The 23,067-nt window shown below is 44.5% G+C and overlaps 1 protein-coding gene across 13 annotated transcripts in view; it reads left to right on the top strand.

Annotated features, from left to right (window-relative positions):
• Positions 1 to 22,033, top strand: part of NPHP1 (nephrocystin 1) — a 36,695-nt gene extending 14,662 nt beyond the window's left edge. For 3 of the 13 annotated variants that reach the window (XM_068940435.1, XM_068940438.1, XM_068940432.1), the window contains 11 exons: positions 565 to 675; positions 3,127 to 3,209; positions 4,924 to 5,000; positions 6,056 to 6,155; positions 6,771 to 6,883; positions 9,255 to 9,328; positions 10,343 to 10,387; positions 13,182 to 13,310; positions 18,767 to 18,934; positions 19,562 to 19,690; positions 20,131 to 22,033. In XM_068940435.1, the coding sequence (XP_068796536.1) occupies positions 565 to 675; positions 3,127 to 3,209; positions 4,924 to 5,000; positions 6,056 to 6,155; positions 6,771 to 6,883; positions 9,255 to 9,328; positions 10,343 to 10,387; positions 13,182 to 13,310; positions 18,767 to 18,934; positions 19,562 to 19,690; positions 20,131 to 20,193 (1,092 nt within the window). In that variant the 3' untranslated portion in view covers positions 20,194 to 22,033. Of the gene's footprint in view, positions 1 to 564; positions 676 to 3,126; positions 3,210 to 4,896; positions 5,001 to 6,055; positions 6,156 to 6,770; positions 6,884 to 9,254; positions 9,329 to 10,342; positions 10,402 to 13,181; positions 13,594 to 18,766; positions 18,935 to 19,561; positions 19,691 to 20,130 lie in introns of those variants that run through there. The other 10 variants (XM_068940433.1, XM_068940437.1, XM_068940431.1 and 7 more) reach the window with 8 other exon arrangements.
• Positions 22,034 to 23,067: the final 1,034 nt, after the last annotated feature.

Here is a 23,067-nt window from a genome sequence, read left to right as displayed (position 1 = left end):
ACGACACCCTGAATGATGGTTGAACAAACAGATTTTTTTTTTTTTTTTTTAACACACTCTGGAGAAAAGGGTAGATAGAAGAAAAAGCAGCAGGAGGGCCTGATGATCCAGCAGATGGCACTGGTTAAGTATGAATTGATATTAGGCTCACACTAAATGGTGTTCATGGAGAAGGGAAGAGACTGGCAGCTTGACGTGAGCTTTTGCTTTGATTTCATAAATAAAGCATGTGCCCTGTCCCACAGCTAGGTGTTGTGTAAGATCACAGTCACACCTATCAGAGTTACCATGTCTTACCCCAGTTGTGGCTGTGTTTTTAGAAGGAGTTAAATGCTTTTTGACATCTAAAGTTCTTTGATAGCTTATCATCAAAAAAAGTACCTTACTAGCATAGCTGTGCTTCTTGGCAAGATAAAGGGGAGCGGGGGGTTCATCTGAAATTGGTTCTAAACTCATCACTTTTTTCTATATATCATGGAATTGGGTCTAAGATCTTATATGAAAGGCTTATGTGAATCAGAATTCTTTTATTATGTTCCTTCACTTTCTTCCCTCCTCTATTAGGTAACAGGCATTTTACCCAGCTTACTGGATGGTGACTGTTTTGTCAGGTCCAATTCTTCATCTTCAGACATCGGTATATTATTTGAACTTGGCATCACTTATATTCGCAATGTAAGTGTGTAAAGTTGCAGAATAAATCATTGCAGGTAGGTGTTTATGAAGTGAATCTGCTGTCCTAAATTCTGCTTTAAGCTGCACCATCTCAATTGTGAGACCCACATGGGAGTGTAGCTGAAGTATCTCTAGCTTACTACAAGATTATCTTTGTTTTGACTTTTGGGAAAGAGGAGAGAAATGTTGATTTCTGAAGAGTGTTAGCTCTGGTGAATATTGGGAAAATAAAAGACTTTCTGATTAGTGGGCGTGCATGTATTTTCACTTACTTAGAAGTAATTTCTGTTAGTCTGTCAAAGATCTTAGGTAGTACGATCACAATCAATGTTCTCATTCCCTCATTGCTTTTTCTGTCTTTTGTGTTCCAATTTAATGACTTGCAATGTGATTCATTTCAGACTGCTCTGCTATAAAACTAAACTAAAATGTTAACTGTTTAGGTAGTATAGACAATGGTTTCTAGCTACAGTTGGTACAGATAAGGATAGTGTGTGCTCCTGAAAAGTACAATGGTTAGTGATTTGTTGGATAATGAAGCACCTTTTTCCATAAGAGTTAATAGAATAGAGAGCAGATGTGTGCAAGAGTGTAAGAAATAGAGGAGACACTAGCTTTTTATGGCTGACCTTTCAGAACTGATCACTGTTTTGAAATATCTCAGCCACTTTTTTTACAAGACTGACTGGAGTGTTCTTGCTGCCTCTTTCCAAACACTTCAGTTTTCGTTATTGTCGTCGTCTTCCTCAGGTGAATCTTGCTAATCAAGTCAATCATGGATGAAGGATGGAAAAGGGGGTAATGAGGTTAGCAAGCAGGGTATTAAATGGTGGGCAGTGGAATTCTGAAAAGATGGAGAAGTTGCAAATAATGGGGTACAATGTATTATCTTGTTTCATTCATACCTATAGTTAAGGATGAGGAATAGAGGTCAATGTATAGAGAGCTCATGGCAATATTGAGAGGCTTAGAGCTCAAAAGCAATACTGATTGTAGGGAGGGCTTCTAGTCAACAGGGAAGATTTCCCTCCTGCTTCTGGTCTACACAGCTCAGTGGGGAGTTCCAGTGCCTTGTTCTTGTTCCCTTTCTGACTATGGCTCTCTGGGTCAGGGGCAGAGTGCAGAGCTTAACAGCGCAAGGAGAAAGAGAAAGCCCTGAATAGCTTTTGAAGGTAAGGGCTAATTTCAGCTAAACCGGACAAAAGGTTAGAGGCTTCAAAGATACAGAGGTCACATGTGAAAATCAGGGGCTGGGCAGAGGGGAAGCCTCAATGAGATTTCAGTAATGATTTGCTCTCTTTGGTCTACGACGTGTTCTGATCTGCTTGTCTGCTTGGAACCAGCTGTAACTCATGCTCCTGTCTGCCTGCTGGGTAGGAGATACAGGAAGGAGCTGGGGTTACTGTGGGGTAGTTAACAAGCTTTGGGGAAATGGAAGGAAAGGGGTGCATGCAAACCAGGCATAGAGAGAACGTTGGGGCGCAAAAGTGCGGTGCTGGTCACAATGTGGACTAGAGACATGCAGATAGGGTGGTGGGGATGTGGAATTGTTGCAGAGGGGGATAAATGAAATGTAAATCTGTAGCTAACTGGGCTATGTAAGTTCTGATGAACAACATGACAGTAATTGATGATTGACAGAGACTTAATGGGCCGTAATGGCCCTTCTCTGCTAATCTGAGTAGTCAAGATTATGTGAAGTTGTTGCCTCTGTTTACAGAATGCAGTCCAACGAAGGCTGGAGGGCATACAGGTTCCTAGCTGTTGTTAGTGCTTCTGGGTCCTAATCTCTCTGCTTGGTCTATCAGGTTGCCTTAAAAGTAAATGAACAGTCTTTACCTCCACTTTATATATGTTGAAGCTGGGGTTTTGAAAGGTGGAGTGGTAGTTCTCAGGTTCATACAGCAGAGCTGTTACAGAGGCTGGAAATGGAGTTGATCCTGCGTACTAGCCCAGCCATTTCCCAGGCACTGTCTCTCTGGTACTGTGATTAAAGCTCTCTAATGCACAGGGTCACTGACTGGGAAATTGTTGGCTCTGGAATCAAACAGCTAAGTCATTTGGTGTTTTTGTTTGTTTGTTTTCCTTCCTTTTTTTTCTTTAGAACATCACTGCTGGTTTTGGAGGTTTCACCTTTATATCTGTGCATTTCTTTATTTTCAGGAGTTTGATATACTTAAGATAAACCTAAGTGTGTACTTCCTGTCTTTATAAATCCTGATCTCTTAAGTAGGTTTATTAATGATCACCTTCAGCATAACTGCATTTGCTGTTTGGTAAAATATCTTCAAAAGCCTGTGAATGTGACATTGTCAGCATTTGCTTACCGTGAGTCTGGGGCTTTTACAGCTTTAAGGGAAATTCTTTCTGGGAATATTCCAAATAGTTATTTGTGGTCCAGTTACTCATTCTGTTTTAGCTGCTCAAGTTAGTTGCTCTTTTATTTTCTAGTCAACAGGTGAAAGAGGAGAGTTAAGCTGTGGCTGGGCGTTCCTGAAGCTTTTTACTACTGATGGAGTGCCTGTTCCTTCCAAGTGAGTTGGTTTTGATTTTCCCATCTCGTTCCACCTCATTCTCCTTCTCTCTGTTTATATTGTTTTCTTGCTTATTTTTAATATAAATACTTGTTAGGCTAGGAGCAAAGTTCGTATTTCAATTCTTACACATTGATATGGGCAGGTATAATAATCTAGTCTAACATGCAGGTTATACTGAATCTCCCGTTGAGAATGCTGGTTCTGTTTCCATGTGCAATGTACCTTCAGGCAAACTTAATTAATATTAAAAATGCTCCACACTTCAAAACTAAGATTGGCTAGCTCTCTCACCTTGCAAAATACATTTCAGTGACTAAAAGTTCCATCCTTAAGTGTGGTAACCATTAGCTCCTAGGAGTTAAACTAGGCAAAAAGGTTGCGTTTGTTACATCAGCATCTTTTGTCCACCTGCTTTTCCAGTACAGTAACCCTAGAGTGTAAACCCTAGAGTGACACACAGGATATGAAATCCGTTTTAATCTATGTCTTTCTCTAACGCGCTGCCTGGTATAAGTTCAATCTTGCATCTTTTTGCAGAAGGGAAGCAAGACAACAGCCTTACGTTTGCTAGTCCTTGGATTTCCTTTCTTTTCATGCTATATCCTTTTATTTCAAGTTTAGGTAATCTTTGGTCCTTTTATAGCAGAGTATATGTATGAAACAAGGAGAGAATTGAAACTAAAACAGTTTGTTACATGTTCCCTCTATCTTTAAGTGTGCATGTGGTAATATACAGTGAGTTATTTTGTGTATAGCTTACGCTAACATAATTCAAATGAGTGTCTCAGCTGCTTTCAAAACAATTCTTCTTTATGTATACTTTGCTGTATATCCCTTTCCCAATTAATAAAATCTTATATTTAGGAGATTGGTTCTAAGACTGGGGAGAAATGAAATGAATAGGTAACAAGAATTGTTATGAATGAATCTCTTCCCATTCGCTTTGAAAAAATGAATAAGCTTATGTTTTGCAGCTGATTTTGGATTAGTTGATGCATCCAATGATCTTTAAAAAAACAAATCATAAAATGTACGTATTCCAATCTTATTACATGTAGGAAAACTTTCCACTAATTTACAGAAATGATTCATGGTAGGTCAGACTTGTCATACTTGATTTTTACCAGGAAAATATATGTGTATTGCAAATATTTGGATTACAGGATTTAAAAAAAAAATGCAGGAGACTTCTAGTGTCCTATAAACCTCTAAATATCTTTAGATCTAATCTCTAGCATTGGTTTTCTATTCCATTAAGTTAAACATAATATATAGTGAGTGAAGTTGCATACTTGCTTCAACAGTGACTTACTCTTGATGAATCTGGGAATAAATTCTTGCTCGATGTTTTAAATTTTCTGTATCTAAAACTTGATCCTGAAGCTGTGACTCCTCAGCAATACTTTAGTGAAACTATTGCTAAATTTCAAACAAGAAAAATATTGTAGTTGCATGAGAGAGAATGATTTTTGCTAATTTTCTTAAGTAATTGACTACTTTCCCAATATAAAGTCAAATTCAGATTTGTCGTTTGAATTTTGGTTACTCCGTGATTGGGCTTAATGAGTTCATTATAAAATATTAGTCTTAACTGCAAGCACCCTGTCTGTTTTCTTTGAGATAGCAGATTGGTTTCTTTCTCAGAGAACAGCGTGGTGCATTTCTCATATATTTTTTTTTTTAGTTTAACTCTGCTGCTGCCCTTTCACAGGACGTATGAGCTGCTACTAAATGGTGGTACTCCCTATGAGAGAGGTGTTGAGGTTGACCCGTCAATTTCAAGAAGAGGTATGGTTTCTCCTAAACGTTTCATAAATGAAGTGATACAACAAACGTTTTACCTATTTTACAGCATGCGGTACTCAGCTGGGGCTCTCATTAGCAGGTGTTTAATACAGCCTGGTTTTGTGTTATGTGTTGCCATTTTGTCAGTTTGCGTAGGAGATAATTTATTGTTAGGGCTGGTGGCTGTCAGAACTGTCTGTCAGTGTCAATGTTTCTCTAATTTCCAGTGTTTGTAGGTTGAGGATTACTTCTCGTATGTGTGTTCAATTCTTTATTTAATCACACCTAATAATTCTTGACCGTTGGATGGTAGTACAAGGTTTAGCAATAATATTGGTCTACAGAGTTCCCCAAGCCAGCCCAGCTTATTTTTATTCCTGTTGTACAGTGCTTGGCATGATGGGGGACAGACATAGCAAGTTATGGGCTATGCTGTGACCTGCAAGCAGGGAGCTGAGCTAGCTGGCAAGAGCTCACCAAAAAGCTCACCTCAAGAGGTGATGATTGCAGCGTAGGGTCTGAACAAGCAAGCAGGAAGGGGCTCCTCAGCCCTGCATTGCTACTCAAGCCCCATATCATTAACTGAGTGAATGTGTATGTTCCATATGTGCATCAAAATGCTACAGGGCATTTGCACTGGTTCTTCCCTGTTGTGTTGAATGAAACTTTGCTAAGAATTCATTCAGATGATAGACTGCTTGTGCTACCACGTGGGGTGGGGTGCCATGGCTTTTCTGTGGAAGCTGTAATGCCATCTGTTTGCCAGTGACACAAGTTGCTGCAAGTTATAGAAGGCCTTGCTCCATGTGCATTATAGTGAATCCACTCTTTCTAGAGAGAAGCAATAGCTTATGTTAGACCAAATGTTGATATAGCTGGAAAATACAGAAAAGCTTTCAGGTGCTCCATTCCTCATCCTGGTCTTTAGACTATCCTTAAACCAATGTAATTTCAGTAAAACATTTATTACCAAATTTAAATGTCCATTCTTGTTATATATTTCTTAATGTTCTTTCAAAATGACTGATTTGCTAATGCTTTGCTCTTTATTTCTCAAGCAAGTGGTAGTGTTTTTCATCAAATTATAACACTCAAAAAGCAGCCGGCACTTCTAGTGAAACTGAGGTCATTAAGCACGCAGTCGAAAGACGTCCTGAAGTAAGTATTCGTTTATGCTGCAATAAAATGAAAAAGTATTTCTGATAATTTAGAATGGTCCCAGAGATCCCTGGAACACTGGCTATGGAGGACTCTGAGGTTTGCGTCACCTGCACGTTGTAGTCAACCTCTGAGGCTTAGAGCTGTTGTTTGGGGGGGTGCGGGGGAAGCCTTGAAAAGTGAAGGGGAAATCCTTTTAAAAAAAAAAAAAAAAAAAAGGGGGGGCGAGGGGATGGAAAACTGCAGCAGCAGTAGTCTGGCCCAGGCTCTGAAAATCAGGAAAATGCTTTCAGTGCTTTCATGTTAAGTTAGTATGTATGTGTTTAAAAGAAACCTTCAGAGAATTGTTGTAAACCTCAGAACTTGCATGGAAGTGAGCATATATAGCTTTGTAAGCTAATTTACAGTTTAGGAATTGATCCTGCCTTATTGCAATCTTTGTGTTCCCTAAAACTTGATGTTACAGCTGTATCAATGTATACCTTCAAAAGTTGTGAGCTAATACAGGTGTCTTCACAAATCTGTCGTTACTCTCAAGTTTTGGAGAGCAATGCTTTGCAGGAACCGTTTTGAATAAAAATCTCAACTTCATATTCTTTTTTTCCCTCTCAACAGTTTGCTGCCAGAAACATTAATTGGTAGTATGTGCTACATCCATCTCTTGATATTTTATCGACAAATACTTGGTGATGTACTCCTAAAAGACAGAATAAGCATGCAAAGTGCCGGTAAGAATGGCTGCTGTGGAGAAGAACTTTAGCATAGAGAGCATGTTGACTTCAACAGCAGAAAGATCAGGTTCTTGCAAAGAATTATTCTCTCCAAAGTTTCCCTTTCATAAGACTAAACAGGAGCCTGCAGGGGAAACTCTCACAGATATGGGGTACTCCTAGAATTGTGTCCCCTAGTAGTGCTGGCATTGAGGTCTGACCATCTCACGTGGTTGGGTAGACACACTCCCTGTGTAGAGGGTCTTAGCATTGTATCTTTCAGTCTTGCAGGTGCAGGTGGGGACAAAATGAAACCTCTTGTCCCTGTTGATAAAAGAGAGAAACCTGTGGCTACCACCACAGACTACCATCAATGTATTTGCATTTCAAACTAGTAATATTTTGACTTGCACCTAATGAGTTACTCTGTTTGACTTCAGTTCCCACAGCAGAATGCACAAACTGCAAAAATAGTCTTGTTTTCTGTGAAGTATGAATGAAGTGTTTTCAATGAAACTCGCATCAAAAAAAAAAAACACCCCTATGTGAATAGGTAAAGGGATTATCTGGAAGAGAAATGATTCGTTGCATAGGTAGTGAAAAGGAAAAAGTAAGCCTATGTAAATGCCTAATCTCTCATTTCTAGCGTATGTTTGCTCTCATGAGTTGTGGAAGAGATTAGGCAAAGTTTTTCTGTCATTAGGGCCAACTCCTCCTTATTTTTCAATGGAGGAGGAAGAAGCAGGAGAAGTGGAAGAGCTCTGATTCATGACTCTTGTCTTATTCCTTCCGCTTCTTTCTTTCCATAAAAGTATAATAGTGTATAGTCTTTATTCTAAAATTGTATTCGAAATACAGCAAACTTACACTTTTTAACTGTACTATAGGTGAATTATATTAATACTGTGAAGTAATTCTTTAATGTGTTTTCTCTTCTGTCTCTTCTCCAGACTGCATTATGTATCAGCTATTCCTGAGGCAGAAATTTACATGTGCACTTACTAACTATTTAAACCTAGCCATATTTAGGTATCTAAATTTTTGGTTCATCTTTCAAAGGGGCTTAGAAGCTAACTCCTATCCTGATTTTCATGAACTTTATATACATCCCAAGTGCTATCTGAAACATCAGACCCTTTAATAGATAAATATTGTGTTTAATAAGCTCATCACAGAGAAACTGAAAATGCTTAGTTTTTAAAGGGCTATTGAGAACCACCGTGCTTACTTAATTACATCATTATAATGCAGGCCAATAAATAAAGGTGATGACCTCTGGAGTTATGTTGCATCTATTTTGATTCGGTCTTGATTTGAAATGGTGGAAGCTTTATTCCAGTACTTCAGAAGTTGTTCCAATAGGTGACCGTCATCACTATTTTCTACTTTTTTCTGGTGTAACAAAAGATTGCTCCTGTTATTTAAAAATCAACTAAAACTTTGGAGATAGGCAATTTAAAGTCACTGCTATGTTCTGCAAAAAGCAATGAGTTCTGCCTTAATTCTTTGAAATGTTTTGTTACTAGTAAACGCTTTTTTTACTTAACTTTTGATCACCTTCAACATGAAGAAACAACAGTGTACCTTAAATAGTTAAAATCACAAGAGAAAGAAAACGTTTTGACCAAAATTCCTCTGTATGTCACCTGTAGTACTGTTATAATCTTATTCAGTCTCACTCACTAAAATATGATAGGCCCACAGGGCCACTGAGTTTTAAGCACGTGTTCCTGTGTCTTGTTTTGTAACAGAGTACCTTGCTGATTCCTGCCAGTCACAGGGAGATAGATCTGCCCTTCCTGATTTTTGATACAGCCTGCTTGTTAAGCTGAAATGGCATCCACGTATTATCCTACGGGTAGTCTGGAGGGCATACAGGAGACCTACAGAGTTTGTTAATGTACCCTATTCGGTAAATTTACTAGGCCACTTGTTATCTGGTTATCTTAAAATCGCACACAACCTGAGTCAGATTAAGGTAAAATGGAAGAGTGTTTATTCATAACATCCAAAACAGGCAGCACAATGTCAGATGTTTATAAGAAAAAGACAGGTGCAGGAATAAAGGGAGAAAAGATCACCTTAAACTACCCTTAGGTTAAATCAGTGAGGTCTCTTGCTCACCGCAAGTCCTCATAAACTGGCAATGAGCTTCTGTGCGCATCTTCTCTCTGATTGTAGCCATTGGACAGCTTGCCACCGAAAGCGCTCATTATAGAATGCAGTTCTGAAAGAGCTCTTCTACCTTCCTTGTTGCTGTGGAGTACTGTTATAGCTAATTTACCTCTGAAGTCTTCTAGGGAGGAGGTGTCTAGGGAGAGCTGGTGTTCTATCTTGAAATGCATTCTTTTTCTTCCTCATCGTTGAATGTGCTTGTTTTATGTTTCAGATTTAATCTGCAATCCTATTTTAGCAACTTTCCCCCAACTCATGGATCAACCAGACCTAATGGATGCACTTCGGGTATGTTATCTACATAAGGTTCAATACCTCTGACACATCAGGACTTCAAGGTAGTTTGCAAAATCTGAGCTTTTTTTATCCTGTGAAGTGATAAATGGAAAAGCCACACAGTACAAAAGTTAGGATTATTTGAAGTATATGCAGATCTCTTGTGCCTTAGCGCCTTCAAAATTGCAAGAGGATGTGTGAATGCCTTTAGAAGGGATGCAAAGACATGAATTGGTTAATTTGAGCACTGCCAGCCATGTAGCTGCAGCAACACATTGCTCAGGTGGATTAGCTGTCTGAGTGTTTGTCCAGCTTCTAAGATAGTCCTGCGTTCATGACAGGTAAGAGCCGACTTAGCTTCTGACTGGCAGTTGCACAGCAATGCTCACTGTATTTACGCTGCAGTTCCTTGCAGGTGTCAGTGCTAGAAAACAACAGCTGAGTTATTTCTGCTCAAAGGACATTAGTGTTAAAGCTTGTCAGTATTTGGAGCTAGGCTATATTTTTTTCCTCTAGAAGTATTTAGTCAAGGAAGTTTATTTGTTGTGCATGAAATCACATATTGTTTGATAATGCTTAGTTAATTCCCATTCTTTTTGGATAGCAATCAAATAAAGATTTTTGAGTTCTACACAGGTTTTGATCATTTGCCTATTTTTTTTTCCATGGTGCATTGCATTCAGAAGGTTGGAGATTTAAAAAATAAAACATATGCTTATTGGGTAGAGAAAGCCAACCAGGGTTATGATGGATTTTTCTAAAAAGCAGATCCCCTTCATTGCATTTATATAGCTCTGATGATTTGAAATCTCAAAATGCGTGCATCTGTAAAATCAGGTGGAGTGGCCGTTTGCCTAAATTACCCAAAATGACACAAGGGAGGAATGAGGAGTGCAAGGCCAGTGGGATGGCAACAGCAGCATATACTGCTGTGGGACTGCAATAGGAGAGGTTTTTGCAGCTAAGAATGGAACTTCTCTAAATCTCCACAATCTGTCTGATGTAACATTTTACATTGCATTTCAGAGCGCTTGGGCGGATAAAGAAAGAACTCTGAAGAGATCAGAGAAGGTAACATATTACAGGTGGTTCTTTGACATATATTAAATCCAATTCAAACTAGGAGCTCTCCGTCAGTGTTATTGCTAGTTAACTATTACTCTCACCATAGATATACTTAGAAAATATAGGTATGCTAAATGCAGTTCTTCAGATTTCTTACCCATATTTATAACAGCAAGCTAGAAAAGAAGGAATATGAAATTAACTTGTAACTTCTTGTCCTACTGTTTTTATACGTTTGTTAATGAGGAAGCTATCATAGCTCCATAAGCAAAATATGGCTCTGTTTCATGATGTGCTTCCAAGAGTTGGCTGGTGAAAGCTTTCCACTCATGCAAAAGGAGCTATGCATGTCCACAAAACAATCTTTCCTTCTCCAGTCTCTGAGGCCTAGTCCCCCGACATTCTCGTGGGAGAAAGGCCCCCAAATTCTATAATCTCCCTACTTCAAACAGTTGTAATCTCCCATTTTGGCAGGTAGGTAGCTGTAGAAGAACTGAATTGACCGTGTCACAAGGGCTACCTGTGTGTAGTCTTATCTCCTATTCACTGAACAAAGAGAAGTCATACACAAGAGAAAGGCATTGGCTGTTGATGCTAGACATTTCACTTCTTGGGAGCAACAGAAGGGTGTTTTATTCATTGTGCATGCTAGTGAATAGATACACAAGAAGAGCTCTCCATTTATGCAAAAATATAAAACAAAAAGCCCTTGAGTCAGAACAGCTTTTTTCAAAACCATTCATCTGACACGAAAGCTGATCTGCTCAAAGAACTAGTAGCTCCTCAGAATCCTGGAACTATCCAGTTTTACCTGATTTGTGATGTGCCACTCCCAAGACAGGATTGCTGCCTGGCATGACAGCTAGTTCTTTTTCCTCCTTGCCTACTGATATGACACACAGCTGCTAAATCACCTGCTGAGATGTGAACAATTCATCCTCCTAGGGGTAGCAAAGAGATGTCAGTGTCAGTCATATTGCTCATGCTTCTGGAACATTGCCGCAAGAGTATTAGCGGACAATGAGTTTTCCAGGGGGTAGTACTTTGTGTGTGCCCTTCTTGCACGGAAGGGGGTTTCTGAGTGTGTTTGGAAAACAAGGCATGCAAATTGTGCTTGTTTTAAAGTAAAGTAGTCAAGGTTCTTCCAGTGTTTGATACTTGATGACTGATTCTTAGTCTCTGGGTTTTACAAACTGGTTGTTCCATGGGAGGCTATCGTTCTCACCAGATACAGAATGACCTCTCAAAATGTGAAATAACAGTACTTGCAGCATGGCCTTATTTCCTGCTAAGAGCCACACTGCTGAGAGAAGTGTGGGATTGTTGCAACTCTCTGCCTAGGGCAGTAGAGAAACAAGTGGAGTTTGAGCCTCCAAGGCAGAGAGGATATGTGTGCTTCCCCTGGGGCCACTGCAAACACAGTCTCTTAACTTGTGTATGCAGAGGATACAGGAAGAAGTCAATGTACACTAATATTTGATGAAGAAATATACATACACCCTGAGCAAAGGGCTTTCAGTAACCATTGTACAGATTGCTATTTTATAGAAACATTTGCAGCGCAAGCCACTTCATGCAAAGCAGCTAAAAAGCACAAAGAGCACCTTTAGATTTGCAAAGGCTTGAACGAAAATAATTCGGAAAGCAAGGAGGTTTTGAGGTGAATTTGATGTATCAGAGGCCTCAGGTTTTCCATAGTAATACATCTTCCTCAAAAAAAAAAGATATATATATATTTCTAGTGCAAAAATTTAACTAGGGAGGGGTGTAGGGGAGTTGTCATTAAGACTACTTTGATTAATCCTAAAATATTAAATATTTAAACATTAATAAAAGAAGAAAAGGGTATTCACACTTTACTTTTTCTTTACTGTTCCAGCATTCCAGTGTGCTGTTTCCTCCATTCACCCAACCCAAATGAAGAGTCTTTTACAAGGGGCTTATTTGGATGAAGTTAGCTTTAGCGGGATGATTGCTTTGTAAAAGATAACTGGCACTGTTGGGCCAACTGGCACTGTTGTGAAAACGTCAAGGCTGACCACTTGCAGTACGCCTAAGCCAAGCTTAAGTACAGTTCAGAAACCATTTATCTTAGTGTACGTGAGTTATGTCATTTAGCTAACTGAGAGGATGTTGGATGCTGTGTCTTGGAGTTTAATGGGGTATTGGAGCAGGAGGATGTTACAGGTAGTTAGCCCCTGCGGGCCAAGAAGGAGCCTGGTAGTTGAGACCTCTTGAACATAGCTGGATCATTAAGATGAAGACCGAGAAGGGTTGTAGAAGGTTGCAAAGCTGAGATTTCTCTTAAGTCAAGATTTTTAATATCAGACTAGGCAGCAGTGCTGCCTCAGGCAAATTTCGGTGACAGATTATATCTGTTCCCCCCCCCCCCCCCCCCCCCCCCCCCGGTGCGTGAAAGCCTTTGTAACTGACAAGGGAAGCGGCATTTCAGTTTTCTCTTGAGCAGATACAATGGCATCTGAAGATTTGTGTGTATATCACTCTTTAGTGTTTGGAAAAAGCAAGTGGATTGGAGGGTAGATTTGTTAATCTGCAGGCTTTATATAGTTCTGGGGGTGAGTTTCAGGCTCGTCTGGACGAATTGACGTTTATTTAGCAATGTTGAATCTCCTCCCATTGTTATTCTGGGAATTGGGGGTTAGCTGAATGCTTTTTTGGATTTTAGTGGTGTGGGATTCTTTGTGTTTTGTTTTGTTTTGTTACCTGTGTGCCTATAAATCTCTGCAGAAGCACTGCATATTTGCACTGAAATAACCTTAAATGTTTTTCTTCTTCACAGAGAGACCAAGAATTTCTGAAGTCTCTGTTTGTCCTGGTGTACCATGACTCTGTCTTTCCTCTTCTCCAGTCCACTTTCCTCCCCAGCTATAAGTGGGCTGAAGAAGAGTCTGAAGCATGTCGCTGGAAGGTGATTGCTGATTTCTTGAAAAAGAGCCGCGAGAATGATGGTGCGCTTCAGTCTCTGCTGTCATCAGAAAGCACTCACAAAGCCTTTGATATCTCTGAGTTGACTTATGATTTCTTAGGAGAAACAAGGAAAAATAATCCTGTAGCATGAATGGATTACAGAAGAACAATACAGGGTATAAAAGAAATGAGTAACGATATGCATGAATTCTTACTGCAGAGAAATTGTGCCTGTGCAAAACAGATTTTTTAAAAATTTTTTTAATATACTATCTGAAGTGTAATGAATATTCTAATGCATGTTAACGCTAACATTTAGCAAGAGTCTAAAAATATGTTATCACTTTAGGTAGTGGAAGCTATATTTTAAACTTTCCACTTTGAAGTGTTAGGCAAGGCTACGGTTGTCAGTTACTACATGTGCCTGGTGTAGCCAAGTTGGGTGTTGCAGTGCACCTAAGCTGAACTAATGCTGAGGCAGCACTTCTCATGCAGTTTCCAGTTAATTTCCAATTAAGTTTCAGTCAGTGAGAGTCCTGAACAGAAGACTGTCACAGCGCCCAACTAGTAGTAGTTAGGCAAGGAAAATAGCAGTGACTTTAAGAATGTTGTTGAGCAAGGTCATCCAGTGAGTAAAAAATTAATCTCTCGCCCAATCAGTGGACAGTAGGTTGCTCTTTATTTAGACTGTGTACTGTTTTCCGTTCCCAATCAGAAAAGGTTGGGTTATTCATAGGAATGTGCTTGACCCACCTACTACAAGTAGAAGCTGGCGGGAATTCAGGGCATGCTGCATTTCCCTGATGCATGGCAATGCCTCCTGTCCAGCGAGTGCCGGGGGGGATGCATGTAGGAGCTTGAAGTCGGAACACAAAGGGGAGGAGGCAAGAAGAATAGAGGGGAAACTATGCGGGGCTTGAAAGAGACGGACAAAATTTGATTGCAGGAAATGTTTCTTCCCCAGCATGTTGTAGGATTGGCCATGGAAGGTCTCCTTTTTTTCTTCCCTCCCCCTTACCCCCTCCCCCCTTCCAAACTCTGAATTGATCTTGTGGCTCGTGCTATCTGTCTATGGCAGTGTTGGCACAGCTCAGATCCTTGCTGCTTCCTTGGCCCGTGTCAGTGCCGAGGAACGTAAGGTGGGTCAAGATAACTGGAGGGTTGCTGAGGACCCCTTCAGCTCAAGGAAGTGGTGGCATACCAGGCTGGGCTAGTCTCTATGGTTATGTCCATGGGGGTGTGTCAGTTTAAACCTAGCGTGGGAGTGGTGTGGCACAGACAAATACAGGCATAACAGAGCAACTGTAGCGTCAGCTGAGAAGAAATGGCATCAGCAGGTCCCACTCCAACCACCGCTTCAGCACAGCCCGACCTGCCGACTGGAACAGCCGTGTTTAAAACAATCCCCTATGTGTTCATGCTACCTGAGATAGTGAGTATGCTGAGCTTTGCTTTGTTTTAGCACCCAGCTAATGGGGTTAAAAACCTGGGAGTAGCCCCAAAAGATCCTAAATAGTGGTATGGGAAACTACATCTTTTTTTTTTTTTTTTTTTTTTAAAGCTTATTTTGAACTCATAAAGGTGGTCTTGGGGCTCGCAGCAACATGAGGATGAGATGAGCTCCAGCACCATTCCAGAGCCTGCATAGAGCAGTCACAGAGCTGACAGAGAATTAGGAAAGCCTGAAGAGAGCTGTCTGCACCTTTGCAGAGCCGAAGCAGTTCTAGTTGTAAAATAGAAATTGGAAACTACTTGCAAATTAAGGAAATTTTATTCTCTATATTAAAAAGTCTCCTGAGGGCTTAAAGAATGTAGGCAGGTGGGATTTTTGTTATGTGTGAGATCTTGTAATTTTTTTAAACACTTCTGAGTCCAGAGGGCATCCCATGTGACCAGTTAAGGTAATTGCTGTTGTACTTTGATATGTAGTTCATAGCTGCAACCCCAACTGCCGGCAGCCTGCACTACCCACGCTTTCTTGGGTGCGTTCACTGCAGCTATTTGGAAATCACACTGTTAAACTGTCTAAGCTGTTGCAATGATGAATTTAGGTTCCCTGCCTATCTAGAAGGGAAGGGTGGTTGAAGGAAAGCTCAGCCTGAAGGAAAGGTTTTTTCCAAAGACGCTTTAAGGCTGTGTATCCTGACTCAGATGTCACTGCTTTACCCCTGCTCTACGAGCTCAGTGGTGGTGCCTTTGCTGTCTCCTCGTGAAGCTGAGGCTCCCCTTTAGGAGTGTCTCCCAAAGTGGGCCATGGGAGAGAGGTGTTCTTGTTATAGCCTAGCAGCTGGACTTTGTTGCAGGCCTGCTCCTCTGTGCTGCCCAGTGCCTGTGACGGCCAGCAGTGACTTAAGTTGATGACAGCAGGCTCAGTTCTCCTAGCAGCAGTGTATGCTTGGGGGGGGACTTTCATCTGCAGGAGACGGAGCTGCATAGGGCAGAGTGAACTTACCTAGATAACCTAGATAACCTTCTGTGTATTATTTATGCACAGTAAATAGTTTAGGTGGATCCAGAACAGCGACTCATTCTGGGCTGGCACATTGAGTTAGGTGACAACTTCTTATGCTGTGATTGCATACTGAGGAGAGCTAATGCACGAGCAGGGCTGGGCTGAGATTCATGGTTAAAGTTGTCCAATACTTTCCCAGATAAGACCATGGTTTCTGTGTTCTTTGCCAAAGCCCTCAAATTGAGATTTTTCCTTCTGTCAAACATGGGAGGAATTCTTTTGTTTTCTTGGGAAATGACTTTATTTCTTAAGGAAAATATTCAAGGGAAGTAGTTTCAGCTCATGTTAAAAAAGCATGCTCTTTTGTCATGCTCTGGGAGGGTGGAGAGCAATGGATAGTTTTACTTTGGGGTATCGTCCACTTTTTAAATAGTCTGCAAAGCTGCCTTACACCCCTACCCCACACCTTGAGAAGGAGGAAATTTCTGACTGTTGTTTTACAGATGTGAGCTTGGATATAAAGGGATCAAAGGGCTTGCTGCTGGATTAGGAACTGATGTCAAATTGGGAGAACAGCTGATAGGCTGGAGAGCAGAGGTACTGTTGAGAGAGGCTGCGGGGTCTCCATCCTAGGAGATGTTCAAATCACACCTAGACAAAGTTGCCTTGAGCAGCCTGATCCAGCTTTGAGTCAGCCCTGATTTGAGTGGACGCCTAGACTAGAGACCTCTAAATGTCCCAGCCCACCTTAACCCGCTCACGAATCTCCGTATTTTCTACCCAGCCCCCCACACTGCTATGTTAAAAGAGCAACAATGATGTGCTGAGAGGGAAACCTGCAGTGTTTGTCTGTCATGCCATTGTCTTGATCAGACAGGCATTGAGAGTGCTTGAAGCAGGGCAGATGCGCTGTCTCAGGGTGAGTGGGTGTCTGTCAAGCGCAGTGCTGTGCGGGTCTTGCTACCCCATCTCCCTGTAAATCCCGTGTTGTGCCTGTGCCCTTGGCTTGGAGGAGGAGACGGGTGCTGCTGCCTTTGGGCAGAGAGTTTGGCCAGAGCTTGCTTGTTTATAGCTGTGGGCAGGTCTGGCAGCACCCCTGGTGGATATGGCTCTCCTTTATGCTACTGACCTCTGTGGTTTCTGTATGTGCAAACAAACACCCAAGGGCTGCAATGTTTCCAGTGCTGAGCAGCCAGAACTGATCTGAGCACTGGCTGCCAAGCTCTGGGAGGAGACATGGGTGTCTGATGCAGTCTGGCACTGCTCCAGAGCTGAAATCCCATTTTTGCTTCATGTCAGGGCCATCCCCTTCCCAGGCTATAAGGGATCAGGTCTCTAGGACGTGCCCTGGGCCACAATTACTCCGTGCCCTCAGGCAGAAACGTGCCTGGAGGCTTTATGAGGAAGCCACCAATGGAAGGAGAAGCTCAGACTAATCTGATTCCTGTCTGTTGCTGCTGGCAGGGTTTGGTGTCTGGGGTGCACATTACAGCTGATGGAGAGTTTGACTTGTTTTTGTCTGCCAGTCAGGTGCAGCGAGGGGATGGTGGGAGCTCAGGCATGGTGGGGCACGGGGGCTGAATGTGAGCTCAAGTTTCACAGGACGTTGCTGCCATATGAACTCCTTCCTGTTCCCTTGTGTGTCCCTGAGGGGAAATGCAGCCCCACTGCGTTTTTGGGTCGAGGGACAGGTTTTAGGCTCATACGTGATGGCTGGGTCAGATCTTCCCAGCAAGTTCTCCTGGGTTCAGGTTTTGTGACTCCAGTCTCATGCCTGGGGAGTGTGTTGCGGCTAGCATTGGACACTCACAGGAGACTCTGGCTTTGTGTGAATCCTGGTGTTGTTCACTCAGCAGCCCAAGGAGCGTTGCCAGCCCATGCTGTCCTGGCCTCCATGCTGTGCTGGCTAGCAAGAGCCAGCAGAGTGTGGCACAAGCAGTTTGGTGCTGGGTGGCACAAGGTGTGGAATGGGTGGTGGTGGGCACAGCTAGGAGCGGTCTAATGCTGGGTTATGCAGTGGCAGACAGCTCAGGGGCAGTGTCTCTTTGCAGCTCATACACAGACACGCACGCGCAGAATGGTTGAGGTTGGAAGGGACCTCTGGAGATCATCTAGTCCAACCCCTCTGCAAACACCTCCATGCACATAGCGCAGCCCAAAGACGAAGGTCGCATATTTTATCAGCATTTAGGATTGTCTTCCTAGAATTGCCTGTCATAAAGATGTTCCTGGCACCTCTTCCATGTATGAGAGCAACTGAGATTGGAGCTGGGCCCTCATGTGGCTCCTGTGGGCTTGTCCTGCCTGTTCTTGTATAGCACTTGTGTCCTTGCCATAGCCATGCCTAGCACTTCTTGGAGAGGTGCCCTTTGAAAGCACTCACCATGCAGGCATCTGGCCAATCAGGGTTAGCTTTGGCAGGCTGTTGGCTCATGGAGCTGTCAGGACAGCTTGGCAGGAAGTCTGATGGCTGGTCAGGCAGGAGATGCAAGCTGCTGGGAGGCCACCAGGCTGGTGCAAACAGCATCACCAGCCCTGGGCTGTCAGCCAGTGACTGCTCTGGGTGTTTAACAGTCCCTGGCGGGGGTTGCCCTCAGCTTTGGGGAAGATTCTTCAAAGGAAAATGCTTCTGCTCAGTGCTGAGCATGCTCCTCTGAGCACAGGCCACCCCAACACCACTGCTATGTGGCAGAGTAAATCGCAGCCTGCTCTTACTTGAGCTGGCAGAGCTCCTACTCCAAGGGAAGCGTCTGCAAGGACCTGACAGTGTTTGGAGCATGGCTGTGGCACTCCTCCAGCCCCATCCATGTTGGCTTTGCATTGCCTGCTGTCAGTCAGTCGCTGTCAACAGGCATCGTGGGACGGGCAGAGTCCAGCATGGGCTGTGGCTGAGTTGGGGCTGGGGGGAAGTGAGGGAAGGAGGGAGACGAGAAGGGATTCACAAGAGAGCAATTGGCTCTCCCCAACCCATGTTCACTGAAGATGGATGTTTTTGTCCCTGGCAGGTCTGTGGGGCCTGGGTCTGGATCCTCGTTGCTGCCACCTCCGTCTCTTTCCCACTGCTGCAGGGATGGGTGATGTACGTTTCCGTAACCTCCTGCCTCCTCTCCCTGCTGCTCCTTTTAAGTTACCTCTTTGGATTTCACAGAAACAATGAGAACTGGAGAGTGCTGGTAAGGATGGGCTTGGAAACTGGGCAGAAGTTGGCAGCAGCAGCTTGTAACAGCAGAGCGGGCACAAAGCTGCTGTGGTTTGAGTTGTGTTGGTTCCCAGATGATTCGCAGCCATTTTGCAGATGGATGTCCCTTCCCTCAATGGAGGCAGAGTCAGGCCTTGGTTGGAAGTGCTGGGGGGAAGGGGAGGTGGGTTGTGCCATGCCATTGTCTATGGACTGGACACCTGTCTGAGTCCTTTTTCAGGGGCAGGACAAAGGGGAAGGGCTCAGGGAGCAACAGGAGCAGTCCCCGCCTCCATCCCAGTCAACTCGCAAGCCTTTGGCTGGGCCTTGTGTTCCCTGCCTGGAAACTGGTTCCTGGGACTCCCCGTTATCTGGGAGCGACAGGATTTGACATCGAGCCTGAGGGTAATGCCTTGCCCCGGACCCTGCCATTGCGTGGTGCTGCTCTTCAAATCGCATGTGGTTTCTGAACGCTTCCCTGTGGACTCAGTCCAGGTGTCTGTGCTCCATTCCAGCACCTGTGCCTGCAGAAGGTGGACAGTGGCATCTCTTGTCCTTAGGGTGAACTGGAGAAGGATGACCCTGGCGTAGGTTTTAATCCATGCCACTCTTGGTTTTTCAGGACAGCTTGTACCACGGGGCCACAGCCATTTTGTATATGAGTGCTGCTGTCCTGCAAGCCAATGCAACCATCAACTCTGAGTCGCGCCTAGACTCACTGATCTACTACCAACTCAACAGTGCTGCATCGGTGAGTCGGGTGCTTCCAGGACAGAGAGGTTTTCTGCCCATGCCCACACTGCCATGCCCCATGGGGCTCCAATGGGGTAGCAGAAAACCTCAAGCAGGCCAAAACATCAACAATTTCTGCCTGGGGAGAAGCAAGGAGCAAATGTTTGAACTTCATTAGGGCCAGCCTGAACCAAGCCTTGTCCAGCCCAGCAGTGTGTCACACTTTGCAGCCAGACATTATGCTGCATGTCCATGAGCTCTGAATGTGCTTCCAAGGTTTGGCCCCTCTTCTCCATCACCTTAGGCAACTAGCATGGATTTCTCTGGGACAAGCAGCTCAGGGACAGCCTTGCATGGCTTCTTCCTGGGAACTGTTGAGGCATTGCCTCTCTTTTGAGGCTAGAGAGAGCTCTAGTCTGGGAGTTTTCCTCAAGCTATGGACTCCTTTCTCTCTTGCAGTTCTTCGCCTTCATCACAGCCTTCCTGTACATCCTTCATGCCTTCAGCATCTACTACCACTGAGCCCGGAGGAGACAACCACCTTTGCAACCGCAAAGCGGCAGCTTTCCAAGAGCGAGAAAAGCACCTGTTCTCAGCAAGGATTTCCCTGCCCTAACACTGTATTGTACCCCGTGGAGATGATGGTTGTTTTTGTCACTGCACAGAAGGAGGGATTTTTGTATGGTGGTGTCATGTCTGTGTGGTTATGGGGGACATTCTCACCTGGCCTGTGCACTCTGCCTCCTTGCAAGGGGAGATGTTCAGCTGCTCATGGCATGGCTGGTACCCTCTCTGATAGCTGCTACCCTTCCCTGGCCCAGAGCAGCTGTGAAACCAGCCCTGACAGACAGCGCTGGTCACACAGGATGCTGCCAGACACTATGGCTGGATAAGGGGAATTGGGTGTGTGCTCCGAGCTAGCTGCTGTCCCTGGTATCCCACTGAGCCCGACAAAGGCCAAGGAGATGCTTTCTTGGTGCTGGGTCAAGCCCCCCACTCTGATTCCAGGCCAGGATTAGGGCAGAAAATGCCCCATGCTGCCCACTGGGGCAGCACTGGGCTTCCCTACTCTGCCTTGGTCAGGTCCCTGTGCCTTGCCCTGCATCCCAGACCTGCTTCCCAGGCACCACAGCAACCTCGGGCAGGATCCTGGCAGATGCAGAGTAGAACTGTGTTGCTGCAGCAAACCTGGCCTCCTGCCAGCGCTAGTGTCATGTACAGAGCAAGTAAGTAATATATCTCCGTACAGCATTTATTCATTCTCACTATCAAATGCAGCCCTGCTGCCATCTAGAGGTCTGTGCATTGACTCTCTGGCTTAGAGAGCTTAATGCAGGCCCCTTTGAGCACCCTTGGGGCCTTTCTGACACATCCCATGGAGGCTGTGGAGGTCTTCTAAGCCCTGCAATGATCCTAATGCATCTCAGCGATGCTCATTGTTCAGACAGGTTTTCTGATCCTCAGAACTGTGCGGGCTCAGGCATGGGCCAGAGGCTCCCTTCTCCTTCAGGTCAAATACCTGTGGATGGATGTTGTATAAAATAGGGCACAGATGGCATGGGGCTAACCACCCCTGCCCCAAAGCAAGGGCTGTCTCTCACCTAACGTACTCAGGAGAAAGGTTTGTCTGACCCTGCAGCCTTCCCCAGGAACCTGCCCCACTGCTTCCTCCAAAACAAACAAAAAATTCCCATTGTCTTCCTTTCTTGCAGTTGATGCCCCAAATCTCTTCATGTCCCTTGGGGAAAGGGCAGCTCTTTATTCCCTACAGCATTCTCCTTGGTGCCTCCTGCAAAACTCACCCATCATGCTCCCAGCCTAAGGGATCTGCATCCAACCCTAAACGACCCTGTTAGGCCGAGGGTGCCGGCTTGTAGTGCCTTGCCATCGTGCCCGGTGCTGCCCAGGGTGCTTCGTCCTTGCTGTGGAGCCGGGGCACTGGCTGTGGGGAGTGGAACAGCAGGAAGGCTGATGGGAGGCTCTGGGTGAGAGCTGACAGGGTCAGTTCCCGTTATTGGAGCTGCACATGCTGTGCAGACAGGGCTGGGGAGAAGGCAGCTGCATCATCTGCTCCCAACACTGGGGCCAAGTCCTGAGGCTGGGGGCAGCTGTGGAGCCAGAAGTGCTGTATGTAGGGCCTGGCCAAAATGGGTGCTTCTTTCAGACAGTCACTGGTGTGCGGGGAGTTAACATGTATTGCTCATCTCTGGCCTTCAGACCCAGAATCCTGTAACTTCGCTGGGCATCTGAGTGAGTTCGTTAGAAAGAAACGTGTACTCCATATTATAGAGAAGGTAAATGACTCCTGTGGGGTCTAGGCTAGAAAAGCAAATAAAACAAAATGGCTTGGGAAATCTCATTATTTTAGACCATTTTTGTTATTCTGATGTACCTAACCTCTTTCCAAGATGCTAAGGATGAATGGCCAAGGGAATTTGACTGCCCCTGTTCGTCTTGGGACGTGTCTTCCTCTGTGAGAAATTTCCCAGCCCTACTGCTTGGTACATCCTGGCTTGCAGGAGCTGCTGGCTGCCCTTGTGCCCATTACTGAGCCCAGCTGGTGCAGGCAGGGAACACGCTGACATATTGTGCAGGTAAAGGGGATGAGAGGCTGCCCAGCAGCATTGGCATAGTTCACCTGAATTGCCCTCAGGTGTAAATCAGTGCTGCCCACTGCCACCCAGGACTTGGCCCTGCACACTGAATGCCTGCAGGAACAGCTCTGCTTAAAGTCCCTCAGGGCTGCCTGCCCCCCCCCACCCCCCACCCCAGAACCTCTCACGTGGCCCCGTTTGCCCCTTCCCGTGGAGGCTCTGAAGCCACCAAGAAATCCCTGGTCACAGGGTTTGGCCATACCAGTGACGTTTGTGGGTGCCTGTGGGTGCTGGCAGGAAGGAGGATGGCGAGGAAGGAGGGAGGTTGCATTTGGCAGCTACCCGCCTGCTGCAAGTCTCTCCATGGCGCAGCTCTTATTTCCTTTCAGCTGGTAAAAGCTCCTGCCAGCAGCGTCCTTTTCTCCTTCTCCAATTGCTTTGCCCTCCTTCATAGCTGCTTCCCTCTCTCCAGCTTGCTCTTCCCTTCCTATTAGCCAGAGTCCTACCAGCACAAGCCCAACTTGTTATAGCAATATATTCCATAGTCCTGGACCCTTCCAACCATTTCCGCTTGAGGTATGGCAGACAACGTCTTCTCAGGGAGGGGCAGAAGGAAATGTAGCAGCTGGAAAGACCGGGGTGACCCTGGAGCGACTAGGACCCCTCTGCACATCTCTGGGCTGCAAATCACTCCCTGGCATCCCATGATCTCAGTGTGTGGGACTCGAAGACCCCCACTGCCCTCAGTGAGAAGAATGCTCTCATTGCGGTCTCTGCCTCGTGCCTGCGGCTACATGCTTGC

This window comes from Struthio camelus, chromosome 3 (genome assembly GCF_040807025.1).
Source record: "Struthio camelus isolate bStrCam1 chromosome 3, bStrCam1.hap1, whole genome shotgun sequence".
Lineage (NCBI taxonomy): Eukaryota > Metazoa > Chordata > Aves > Struthioniformes > Struthionidae > Struthio > Struthio camelus.
Note: the sequence above shows the minus strand (reverse complement) of the source record. Positions and strands in the feature narration are given on the sequence as shown.